At 43.7% G+C, this 13,467-nt stretch overlaps 1 protein-coding gene across 1 annotated transcript in view; it reads right to left on the reverse strand.

The window, feature by feature from the left end:
- The window catches only part of LOC117452385 (multiple epidermal growth factor-like domains protein 9), a 49,000-nt gene extending 37,305 nt beyond the window's left edge, over positions 1–11,695 (reverse strand). Inside the window, 2 exon segments of the mRNA XM_034090985.1 lie at positions 6,312–6,516; positions 10,994–11,695. Of these exon segments, the coding sequence (XP_033946876.1) occupies positions 6,312–6,516; positions 10,994–11,558 (770 nt within the window). The 5' untranslated portion in view covers positions 11,559–11,695.
- Between the last annotated feature and the right edge of the window lie 1,772 nt (positions 11,696–13,467).

The following is a 13,467-nucleotide window of genomic DNA, read 5'->3' on the forward strand; positions in this document are numbered from 1 at the left end:
TATCTCCTCTCTCACTTTATGTAGCTCTTGTATCTCCTCTCTCTCTTTATGTATCTCCTCTCTCACTTTATGTATCTCTTGTATCTCCTCTCTCACTTTATGTAGCTCTTGTATCTCCTCTCTCACTTTATGTATCTCTTGTATCTCCTCTCTCTCTTTATGTATCTCTTGTATCTCCTCTCTCACTTTATGTAGCTCTTGTATCTCCTCTCTCACTTTATGCAGCTCTTGTATCTCCTCTCACTTTATGTATCTCTTGTATCTCCTCTCTCACTTTATGTATCTCTTGTATCTCCTCTCTCACTTTATGTATCTCTTGTATCTCCTCTCTCTCTTTATGTATCTCTTGTATCTCCTCGTGCACTTTATGTATCTCTTGTATCTCCTCTCTCTCTTTATGTAGCTCTTGTATCTCCTCTCTCACTTTATGCAGCTCTTGTATCTCCTCTCACTTTATGTATCTCTTGTATCTCCTCTCTCACTTTATGTATCTCTTGTATCTCCTCTCTCACTTTATGTATCTCCTCTCTCACTTTATGTATCTCTTGTATCTCCTCTCACTTTATGTATCTCTTGTATCTCCTCTCTCACTTTATGCAGCTCTTGTATCTCCTCTCACTTTATGTATCTCTTGTATCTCCTCTCTCACTTTATGTATCTCTTGTATCTCCTCTCTCACTTTATGTATCTCCTCTCTCACTTTATGTAGCTCTTGTATCTCCTCTCTCTCTTTATGTATCTCTTGTATCTCCTCTCTCACTTTATGTATCTCTTGTATCTCCTCTCTCACTTTATGTATCTCTTGTATCTCCTCTCTCACTTTATGTATCTCTTGTATCTCCTCTCACTTTATGTATCTCTTGTATCTCCTCTCTCACTTTATGCAGCTCTTGTATCTCCTCTCACTTTATGTATCTCTTGTATCTCCTCTCTCACTTTATGTATCTCTTGTATCTCCTCTCTCTCTTATGTAGCTCTTGTATCTCCTCTCTCACTTTATGTATCTCTTGTATCTCCTCTCTCACTTTATGTATCTCTTGTATCTCCTCTCTCTCTTTATGTATCTCTTGTATCTCCTCTCTCTCTTTATGTATCTCTTGTATCTCCTCTCTCTCTTTATGTATCTCTTGTATCTCCTCTCTCTCTTTATGTATCTCTTGTATCTCCTCTCTCTTTATGTATCTCTTGTATCTCCTCTCTCACTTTATGTATCTCTTGTATCTCCTCTCTCACTTTATGTATCTCTTGTATCTCCTCTCTCACTTTATGTATCTCTTGTATCTCCTCTCTCTTTATGTATCTCTTGTATCTCCTCTCTCTCTTGATGTAGCTCTTGTATCTCCTCTCTCTCTTTATGTATCTCTTGTATCTCCTCTCTCACTTTATGCAGCTCTTGTATCTCCTCTCACTTTATGTATCTCTTGTATCTCCTCTCTCACTTTATGTAGCTCTTGTATCTCCTCTCTCTCTTTATGTATCTCTTGTATCTCCTCTCTCTCTTTATGTAGCTCTTGTATCTCCTCTCTCACTTTATGTAGCTCTTGTATCTCCTCTCTCTCTTGATGTAGCTCTTGTATCTCCTCTCTCTCTTTATGTATCTCTTGTATCTCCTCTCTCACTTTATGTATCTCTTGTATCTCCTCTCTCTCTTTATGTAGCTCTTGTATCTCCTCTCTCTCTTTATGTAGCTCTTGTATCTCCTCTCTCTCTTTACGTATCTCTTGTATCTCCTCTCTCTCTTTATGTATCTCTTGTATCTCCTCTCTCACTTTATGTATCTCTTGTATCTCCTCTCTCACTTTATGTAGCTCTTGTATCTCCTCTCTCTCTTTATGTAGCTCTTGTATCTCCTCTCTCTCTTTATGTAGCTCTTGTATCTCCTCGTGCACGTTATGTATCTCTTGTATCTCCTCTCTCACTTTATGTATCTCTTGTATCTCCTCGTGCACGTTATGTATCTCTTGTATCTCCTCTCTCACTTTATGTATCTCTTGTATCTCCTCTCTCTCTTTATGTAGCTCTTGTATCTCCTCTCTCTCTTTATGTATCTCTTGTATCTCCTCTCTCACTTTATGTAGCTCTTGTATCTCCTCTCTCTCTTTATGTATCTCCTCTCTCACTTTATGTATCTCTTGTATCTCCTCTCTCACTTTATGTAGCTCTTGTATCTCCTCTCTCACTTTATGTATCTCTTGTATCTCCTCTCTCTCTTTACGTATCTCTTGTATCTCCTCTCTCACTTTATGTAGCTCTTGTATCTCCTCTCTCACTTTATGCAGCTCTTGTATCTCCTCTCACTTTATGTATCTCTTGTATCTCCTCTCTCACTTTATGTATCTCTTGTATCTCCTCTCTCACTTTATGTATCTCTTGTATCTCCTCTCTCTCTTTATGTATCTCTTGTATCTCCTCGTGCACTTTATGTATCTCTTGTATCTCCTCTCTCTCTTTATGTAGCTCTTGTATCTCCTCTCTCACTTTATGCAGCTCTTGTATCTCCTCTCACTTTATGTATCTCTTGTATCTCCTCTCTCACTTTATGTATCTCTTGTATCTCCTCTCTCACTTTATGTATCTCCTCTCTCACTTTATGTATCTCTTGTATCTCCTCTCACTTTATGTATCTCTTGTATCTCCTCTCTCACTTTATGCAGCTCTTGTATCTCCTCTCACTTTATGTATCTCTTGTATCTCCTCTCTCACTTTATGTATCTCTTGTATCTCCTCTCTCACTTTATGTATCTCCTCTCTCACTTTATGTAGCTCTTGTATCTCCTCTCTCTCTTTATGTATCTCTTGTATCTCCTCTCTCACTTTATGTATCTCTTGTATCTCCTCTCTCACTTTATGTATCTCTTGTATCTCCTCTCTCACTTTATGTATCTCCTCTCTCACTTTATGTATCTCTTGTATCTCCTCTCACTTTATGTATCTCTTGTATCTCCTCTCTCACTTTATGCAGCTCTTGTATCTCCTCTCACTTTATGTATCTCTTGTATCTCCTCTCTCACTTTATGTATCTCTTGTATCTCCTCTCTCACTTTATGTATCTCCTCTCTCACTTTATGTAGCTCTTGTATCTCCTCTCTCTCTTTATGTATCTCTTGTATCTCCTCTCTCACTTTATGTATCTCTTGTATCTCCTCTCTCACTTTATGTAGCTCTTGTATCTCCTCTCTCACTTTATGTATCTCTTGTATCTCCTCTCTCACTTTATGTATCTCTTGTATCTCCTCTCTCACTTTATGTAGCTCTTGTATCTCCTCTCTCACTTTATGTATCTCTTGTATCTCCTCTCTCACTTTATGTATCTCTTGTATCTCCTCTCTCACTTTATGTAGCTATTGTATCTCCTCTCTCACTTTATGTATCTCTTGTATCTCCTCTCTCACTTTATGTATCTCTTGTATCTCCTCTCTCACTTTATGTAGCTCTTGTATCTCCTCTCTCTCTTGATGTAGCTCTTGTATCTCCTCTCTCACTTTATGTATCTCTTGTATCTCCTCTCTCACTTTATGTATCTCTTGTATCTCCTCTCTCTCTTTATGTATCTCTTGTATCTCCTCTCTCTCTTTATGTATCTCTTGTATCTCCTCTCTCTCTTTATGTATCTCTTGTATCTCCTCTCTCACTTTATGTATCTCTTGTATCTCCTCTCTCACTTTATGTATCTCTTGTATCTCCTCTCTCTTTATGTATCTCTTGTATCTCCTCTCTCACTTGATGCAGCTCTTGTATCTCCTCTCACACTTTACACGTCGTAGCTGCTACATTGTTCTGCCACGTGGTAAATACTTGTGTATGCTGCTCTTGCTCTTCCTGCATATCATGTATTTATTGTTGCTATGTATATAAATGTCATGTTCTTAAATGTTGTATGTGACGCGACTACGGATGGAAATGAGCTCAAAGCTCAAATCCGGCATGCTTACATTTGAAGCATTATTTGTTCACAGTGTTCATCGATGTGCTCTGTCCCTTTTCAAATAAACAATGAAATGAAAAACATAAATAAACTCCAGCCGAGCATAAACCCAGATGTTTGTTGTGCCTTCGGTGAGGAGCTCTGGCTCGGAGCCTGATATTGTGTCTGTCGGAGCGCTTCCTCACAGCGAACACGTCCTCACAGCGAGTGTGAGGACGTGTGGATTGTTGGAGCTTCTCCTGAATCCTAATGATAGTTGACATTGATATGAGTGAGTAAGAGGCGGTGTGCAGCAACAGTCTGCCCCCTGCACACAGCCTCTTCTACCCCACCCCACCCAAACGGTGTCGCACTTCCTTCATGCAGCTGAACGGGGCAAATCCCCCCCGCCAGGTGCAGAATGTTGAGCATATCTTTCCTTCAGATGAGGGAAGGCTGAGATGTTTCATCGAGAGTCAGATCAAAAACCACTCATGGCTGTGCGGTCTACAACGGTAGGGTAAAAAGCAGAAACAGCTAGCTTGGCTCTGTCCATAACAAATGAAGATATATCATTGGCCAACAACAAGTATCAAACGAGGGCAGCACATGCACATCTCTATACACCTTGTTCTTGTGCATGCACACCATTTTGGCCAAGTCACTGTTTTTTATGATCATTGTGTTCTAGCTCTCAGCTAAGCTCCAGTGTCGGTCCGACCAGCACGAGAGAAGGACCTGAAAATGAACCACGTTTGATGAGTTGTCATGCATTGACTGACGTTCTTTTATGGACATCTCCAAGCGTGTCTCCCCAGGGTGCATCTCTCTTGCAGAATGCACACCCACTGGGTTACATTCCTCTGGGTGTCTGTGCAGCTTGGGGGCTCTAAACAAATCAAAGGACTATCTAATGGGTTCTGTTGCCGTTGCCGTGGGTGTCCCGTAGCAGGGGACAACAAAAGCCCTGACCTGCTCTTTCTCAGCTAGATTGCTCATTACTTAATGGAAAAGATACCTTAAGCTCATGCTGGGGGGTAGGAAAGCTGACTTATCAGGGTAAGACCCAGTGATAAGCTCCTGCGGGGGCTAGGCTAGGCTAACAGGGTTAGCAGTGGCCAGGCATGGGCTCAGACTGTCTGAGAAGGACTGTATTAGGTGTGGTCCTGTGTGAAAGCTCGAAGTCCTCAGATAAACCTCCTTCCTGCACCTTCACCTACATCGCATTAAACCCACTCAGGTCCTCGAACAGGAGAAGGACATGTTGTGTTCCAGTGAAGAACTGGTGCGGTTGATTAACTTAGTTTAGTTAAGCTTACTGTGACTTCTTCTGGGCATGACGACACCAATCCTCCACACAGTGCACATCGACTCCAGCAGCAGCATTCCTTCTCATGGTTAGAGGCAGAAAGTGCAGCTGCTATTTTTACCAGGTCCCTAACCCACACGCAGCTTCTTTTCCAAGTCACAGTTCATGAGTCTCAGCTGCACGTCAGGTCTGCCATGTGCTTTCGAGCACTGAAGGAGTTAGCAGGGTCTCAACGTGTCGCTGCTTCCAGGCGGCCTGTGGGGTGGTGGTCTCATCCACTCACAACAATGATCCTGCAGGCTAAGGCGTTACGGTGAACACAATGTCTGAGCCCAGAACATCGTGTCTCAGTCCGTATGAGAGGACAAACACTCCCTCACACCGGACAGTCTGCTTGGGCAGACTACGGCCCTTTTGCCTCTAAAGATAGGACTCCTTCCTAGAGCTTCAGACTATATGCAGTTCCATGGCATGTCTTACAGAGGCCCTGTCTGGCAGAAGTAATGTTTGTACACTTTCAAATACACAATTAAGGTATCTGTGGAATCGTGCACTTGCATGCAATAAGTCCAATAATCGAGACAGTGGAAGAACAGCATCCCTGTGCTCTGAAGGGTACAATTACTGTGAGTCTGGGGTCTTTGGCAATATCAAAGATCCCGGCTGTAAGTTCCCCACGAGAGGGTTGTACTTCTGCAAAGCGGTGACAATAACGTAGTGTACGCATTAAACTGATATTAATACTTTTTGAGTGGGCCATTCTTTTAGGTGGTTAAAATAGCCACCCGTCCACAGCAGTAAATTGATCAGCATAACTCAAGCATACTACTCCAAAGTGGGGGCATGCAGACCCCCATCTACACCAGGTAATACAATGATTAGGGAAAAGGACCTCAAACAAACCTAAAAACATCCAAACTATTCCTTTGAGTGACTACTAAAACTACATTATACAAAATACAAATTCAATCCAAAAAGTAAATGCTGAGATGACCTGAAACACAGCACAGATGATTACCCATGTCCTTATTTTTCAAATGAAAAGTAAGTATACACATTTCCAGTCATGGCTACCGGAGCGTAAAGGAGGGAGCGTACCTGTCACAGAGGCTGGTCACGGCCCCAGAGGAGTCGCAGGCGCAGGGCATGCAGCCGCTGGTGCCGTTGGTGTAGTGCCCCTCCTCACAGTCCTCACACTGCAGACCCGTGTAGCCCGACAGGCACGAGCACTGACCCGTGTTGTGATCACAGTCGTCCGGATCCCGAACCCCCTCAGCACCACTGCTGCAGTTACACACACTCTCTGGGGGGGGGGGGGCACAGTGAAAGGAAGAGACATTTGAAAATGTTGCATGAGATGTACCAGCAGTGGTATGTGCAATATATACTTATTTATATTATACATAATATTGTTCAAAAGACTCAACATGTATGGCCATATGCTGTGACAGGCAGGGTCAGCTTAGTACTGTTTCCCTGTGACACACTGATGTTTAAACTGTCAGAATACTGACATTAGAATAATATCTGAAAATAAGTTGACTTTAACTGAAGCCTTTATTTTATTCTGCCCAAACAGTCTGCAGAATCCAAGACAGCATTTACCGTTTCCTGCCTGGTTCACTTTGCACGATAGGAACAGTGATGCACCGTGTTTGGAAATGCAGAACTCATTATGCGGTTCTCTGAAGTGCGATATCACAGTGCCAGACGAACATAGACACAAGACAACAATCAATCAATGCTCCCAATATCAAGTTAGTGTCCACGCTGCGTGTTTGTCAGCGCTGAGTGCAGGGAAGTCCCGTAGGAGGAGGGCATGCAAGTGGGACCAGACCCAGGACCAGTGAGACAGGCGCTGGTCATGCACCCAGCCGTCCCCTTCGGAGCTGCCAGTACAACGCCAGAGTTGCTAATTGCCTTTCCTCGAACATTTCCCTCTCACGCATCAAGGAATTCAAACATCTTCATTTTCAGCATGAGCCTGATTTTAACGGCTTTGCTGTAGAGATTCCAAAACTGCGGTACACACACCACTGGTGGCTGGTACTGGTCGTGGTACTGGTACCGTACTGGTAGTGGTGTGCACCTGAGTGGTAGAAAAAGCTTATTACTGAAAAACCTGGCCTAAGTCTCTAACTTAAAACCAACAAATATTTGATTTATTATAATTGTTTACTGACACGGTTATTTCTTACATACATTACAGTATGTACAAAATATTGTTATTCATTTAAATATTTTAGAAATAGAATTGGGGTGGACATGACAACTTGCTATGACGTTTGAAAAAGCACGAGTGAATAGTGCAGTTGGTTTTGGAATGACTGCAGAATGAGTGGAGTGTGAAAGGCTACGAGCTCCAGACACAGTCAGAAGGAGAGCGCCGGGTCGGACCTTTCAATGCTGGAGTTGCAGAGCAGCGCAACTTCCATCAAGACATGTGGGACTAACGTCACAGGCCGCGGAAAGCAAAGGCTGTTTCCAGGCCCTTCCATTGGAACAGTGTGTGTCTGTATCTGCAGTGGGAAGCTGGGCACATCCTTTCACAAGATCTGAGGACTTTGGGAACCTCTGCTATTCAACATAAACAACTTCATGGTCATTCTTTAAATAGACCACAATGCCCTCAAATCCGTTTTATAATACAAGACCATATTTTGTATTCGAGGAATTTGCCTAATTTGGCCAGTTGAAGATGGTCGACCTGATGAATCAGTCCAGAACGGTGTTGCCAACGATGGATTCTGTTCCGTTTGAATGCGACATTGAAGCGGAACACCACTCGTCTCGTATAGAGCTTTATTGTAGTGTTGTGAATGATAGAAGCCGTATGCACATCCACCTCTCTGTCATCTATAACATCTGGTACAATTCATTGTTTTTAATATCAGTTCCATTATGTATTCTTCATGCTAGAACACATTTTAGTTCAATCATTGGTTTTGAAGATTTGGGCAGAGTTTCTGTTCATTAATATGTGTTGAATGTCTTCGACCTTAGGAATGTTTGCATTGTAAGAAACCAGAGATATAATGACAGACATGTGGATGACCTCGCAGAGTACGGAGTGCATCTATTATTCATCTGATCTTAGGCTAGGTGTGGTGAGTGACGACTGAATGCCTGAGGATACGTGTCTCCATTCTGGGCCAGACAGATAAGAGCTTCCAGAGCAAAAGAAAGAAAGAAATGATAAATGGTACACACAGCTTTCACACTATACCTCAGCTAGCAGTTAGGTGAAGAGGACCGGACAGCCACAGAGTTATATTCTATTCCGGTCCCAGTCAGATGATGCTTCCCTGAGACTGCTGCTTGGACTTTGACATAACTAAGAAAAGCCTGTGGTTATGCAAGTCTGTGCAGTAAACCGCCAGGCCCTTTGCTCCGGTGACGACCGCCAGAGCACTGTCCGCCGATCACGCCTGAGAATATGTGATATCCAGTGAATCGACTCCCACACTGCCTTCAGGCCTCCGGTAGGTGTGGGGTAGGGGCCCTATGTGGCCATCTTTGAAGCCGAACAACAGGTTTGATATATATTAGACTAGACCTGTGTCGTGGAGAGGGAAGGGTGTGAACTGAGTCCCGCTCTCTCCTGTCTGACGGCTGTGAGGTGGTGTGACAGCATGACTGCTATTGAGACACAGGCAGCTGCAGGCTGTTCCAAACAGGTCGTGGCCCAAAACTCCTCTCTTGCCTAATTCCCCCCCCCCCCCCGTCTGTGCTGCTGCAGAGAAAACAGCGGTTGAAGCGTTATTCTGCAAAGAAACAATCGCTCTACTTTACATTTTGGTTAGGGAATCAAACCTTGTTTAACCTTTAGAGAGTTCCTCCTGGAAAGCATGGGACCTTACATCTGTCCCCGCGGCCCCTGCCCTGCCCGTATGCGTATAGCAGCGCGCTGGGCGAGGCGTTACCCCAAGTGACGCTTTGTTGTTCTGATGTTATCATGAGACAGCCTTTAGACTAGAACAATGAACAGTGATGGGGTTCCTGGTGACACTTTCAATAAGGTATGGGGACATGCTTCATGTGTCATGGGGCAGGTTGCATGTTGGCCTCAGGGCTTAAATGAAGCCAATACAGAGGAGTGATTTAGTACCGCTACCATTTCAAATCCATGACCTGCTGAACGACCTTAAAATACATGAACTGAAATTATTATGCCGATCGATAGTTGGGCTTCAACTGTTTTTTATTCATTATTTATTAATCAGCCGTATAAATTGCGTCATCATTTCCTTAAACCCAACGTCTTCTAATGGCTTGTCAGCCCAAAACCGAAATACATTTAGTTTTATGACATAATAAGATCATCAAATATTCACAAAGGAGAGGTTGCAAATAATCGGTGTTCAGCATAATTGCAAAAATCCAAAAAGAAGATTAAACAGAAGGCATTATGAAGTTACAACTAAGTACACAGCATTTTGGAAGACATCCATTGATTTTAAACATGTTAATCAATTTACTTTGAATTTCTGAAATGGTTTGGGAAATTCTCCTACTATGTGTTTAGGAAGAGGAAGCTCCTTCCCCCTATAGCAGGTGGGAACACAACTGTTACGGGTACTGGGTGGGATTTTTGTAAATTGTGTATTTTCTAATGTAGCTTTTGATTTTCATGCATGCTTCTTAATTCATATTAAGCTATGGGCTCGTTACGTATTCTGTAAGAATGCAAAGTTCCCCTCTGTGGGACGAATCAAGGTATTCTGATTCTGAATAATGAAATGCTTGCACAGATGTTGCCACCCATTAAAGAAGCTCTGCTGAGGTGGAGGAGAACAACACGTCCACATGGAGACTGGGGTGCTGAGGTGGAGGAGAACAACACGTCCACATGGAGACTGGGGTGCTGAGGTGGAGGAGAACAACACGTCCACATGGAGACTGGGGTGCTGAGGTGGAGGAGAACAACACGTCCACATGGAGACTGGGGTGCTGAGGTGGAGGAGAACAACACGTCCACATGGAGACTGGGGTGCTGAGGTGGAGGAGAACAACACATCCATCCACATGGAGACTGGGGTGCTGAGGTGTGAGAGGAGGGGCTCCACAGTCATTGCTCATTCATGGCTTGGCCTGCCTGGCCATTTTGGTTTAAAGGGCCTTGTTCTGCGTCTGCCTTGCAACCAACAAAAGAGGGGATGCAGCCGCTATCCGGGCAGCTTCTTTGATTCTCCTTCCATGTGAAACACGTCTAACACAAAGGGATCGCCGGTCTCCGTGGATGCCGTCTGCAGGGACGGATTGGATACATTGACGGAACAACAACAGGATCATCCTTGCGCCCCTACAGCCCCCCCCTTCCCAGTCCACTGTAATATTTGAAACACTTATCGTATGATAAAGGCCCTCTGGAATATAAAATATGCTACACAGCAAAGACATTGAAAATATTTGAGAATAAATTGTTTTGTGTATGTGATACGATTGGCTTTGGTGATTTCCCGATTTTCAGGGGGTTCACCGTGCAGTCTGAGAAGTCTGCCTATTGTTGCGATCTGGTTTATTCGGTCCTTCTCTGCGTCAAACCCTGTTACACCACCCTGCTGCTGCTGCTGCTGCCAGGCTAACATATACATGGCTTTCTCTTCACAGACTCCTTTTTCTTAACATGAATGTGCCAACACAAAATACGACAAAAAAGACATGCAATTCATTTTTATATCGCGTCATATCCAAAAGCTTCTTTCTTTTTTCCCTTAAATCTGAACGCTCTAGTTTGAACTGTTTTGGTGGCTTTTTAATTCAAAGGTAACGTTACTCACCTTGACTATTCTCTATTGAGGTAACAGATGTGCCAATATTATCTGCTGCCCAGGCATCGTTGGCTGTGCGCTGGGAAACCATGGACACCATGGTCTGCAGCCTTTTCTCTGCAGAGAAAAGTGAGGCTTGTGCATCGGTGGATCTTTTGCTTGCGCCGTTGAATCGGGAAATCGGCGCAGTTAACTGTTCTTTTGTGGCTATGATTATTCCAGTATCAGGGGTGGGAGGAGAAGGAGTGGTGATGGTCCGGTCCGCTGCTGGAGGCTGAAAGGTGTTTGCCGTTTTCGAAATAGAACTGATTGTGGTGGTCGGGCCGGCAGAAACAATAGCAGGCTGCGGGCTGAGGCCGGCTAGAGGCCCGAGTGCCAGGCTGCTCTCGGGTACAGAACGAGGCATGTCGGTGAAGAAGGTCTCCCAGGTGTCGGAGGCTGAGCCGGGCTTCCTGGAGATAGGCGACGCATCGTAGGGACTGATGCGAGGTGCAGCTTCAGAAAATCCAATATATACATACAAAATAAATAGCAGAGCCGGAGATATGTACATAATTAAGGACGTTAGCCTCATATTCACTTTCAGCTCTCCATGTAAGCCCCAGTAGTGGTCTCTCTCAGACCTTTCCCTGAATAGACGCGTACTCCACCATTGATGTCCCCGGCGGCGTACGCTGCTGTTTGTTGCCCTATGAACCACAGTCAACACTTCACCTGCTCTGCAACCTACCATGGGCCGCCCGAGACTGACGTAGTCGTTAGCCAATGGGAGCCCTCCAACATTGCCCCTGAGGCCCGCTGGTTGGATAATCTTCCTAACATTTGTGAGAAATCATATAGCCTATTGTAAATCATCAAATGTACTCACCCCTCTGAACATTTTCCACACATAAATGGTTCGATTCAGAAACTGTATTACTGTAAGAAATTATATTGTTAAAGATAATGTGCCTTCTAGAAACACTTACATACAGTGTTACAGATAAACCCCTCACAGGTATCCTCCCCCTTATGTCATAAATGCGGTGGCAGCTTGTTGCGGGATCAATGTTTATAGTGAAAGGTCCAGAACCTTCCATTGTCTACGCTTTCACACCTCATTCTATGTGAATGCATTCTGAAATCACTCACTAAATATGAAAATTATCTTTAATGACTGCCTCGTAAAATAAAGCAGCATCCTCCTCACTCCCTTCAGGTGACTTTAGGACACAATTTAGGCTAGCCCACAATGTATTTGAATTTTTATTTTATTTAAATTTGATTTCTAGGAATTGATTAAAGGAGGTTTTTACCGTGGCTATGAGGACTTGACTGTTTTTTGCAATTGTTATTTTAACACTTTAAACATTGCTTCAAACTTAGAAACTGCGCTTCTATTTTAAACCTTTGTTTTGAATGTCGTCATCGGAAGTTATAGCATGCTTATGTATTGACGTGTGCTGTCGTGAGTGTATGATGATGAATGTTTATTCTCCTGCAGTGGTGTTGGTGTATGATATGCTGTCTGCATTTGTTATGTTTGCATGCATGTATAAAGAGAGAGTGGTTGGCATCTGTTTAACATCAGCCTGCACTGCCCTGCGGTGGTCACAATTTGATCTGCATCTGTAAAATGAACAGTTTTGAATATGTCTGTTTCTTTAATTATTAAACAATAACATGATTGATTATGCTATTTCTTTCCTTTCCCTGTTAATCCTTATATAATTAGAATTCTGCTTTTATTCTGCGTTGCTCGTGAAGTCAAATCTTTATTATTTTAGGTAGGCCTACAGTTCGATTTGTTGTCATACACACACAAGCCACAATTTTGGCAATGAAAATCTTATGTTTCAGGCTCCTCCAACAATGCAATATACAATATACAAAGGTCCAATCCCAAACCACGCCCTGCACTATACCCCTACACACTACCCCTCTGTTTGCGCGTTCGCACGGAGGGTCCACACACTACAGCTTCAAAAAAAGCTTGGAGCTGGGCATGTCTGAAGCTTGGGGATTTTATTTGAGCAACGTGACCAACAACCAAACACATGAATCTCCCGCCCCCGACATACAAAGCAAAAAACCCCGAGGATTTTATGGGAGCAATATATAAACTCCCCAAACAGGCGAAAACCTACCAGTTTCACCCACTGTCTCTGCCACCTTCCTCCATGCCTGGTTCCTCCGGTTTGTATCCCGGTAGGTGAAGAGGGTCTGGTCATACACAACCGGGTGATTTGCTACGGCGATAATCAGTTTCTCCTCCATCTTTTTTTGAAATATAGAAATGAACGGCGGGATATCTCTCCCAGCTTGGACGCGGTTTGATTGGCTAGCGCTTGAGCTGTCAGATTTTCAGAAACGGGATTTGATTGGCTGGCGCTGGCTACGCCGGAGACGGCGGAGACGGACCGCTATGCTACCCACAATTCAGTTCGGCGAAAAAGCGAGGCAACGTGACGTTACCCCATTCAAAGTGAATGGGCAGATTGAAG

This window comes from Pseudochaenichthys georgianus, chromosome 9, assembly GCF_902827115.2.
Source record: "Pseudochaenichthys georgianus chromosome 9, fPseGeo1.2, whole genome shotgun sequence".
NCBI classification, from domain to species: Eukaryota; Metazoa; Chordata; class Actinopteri; order Perciformes; family Channichthyidae; genus Pseudochaenichthys; species Pseudochaenichthys georgianus.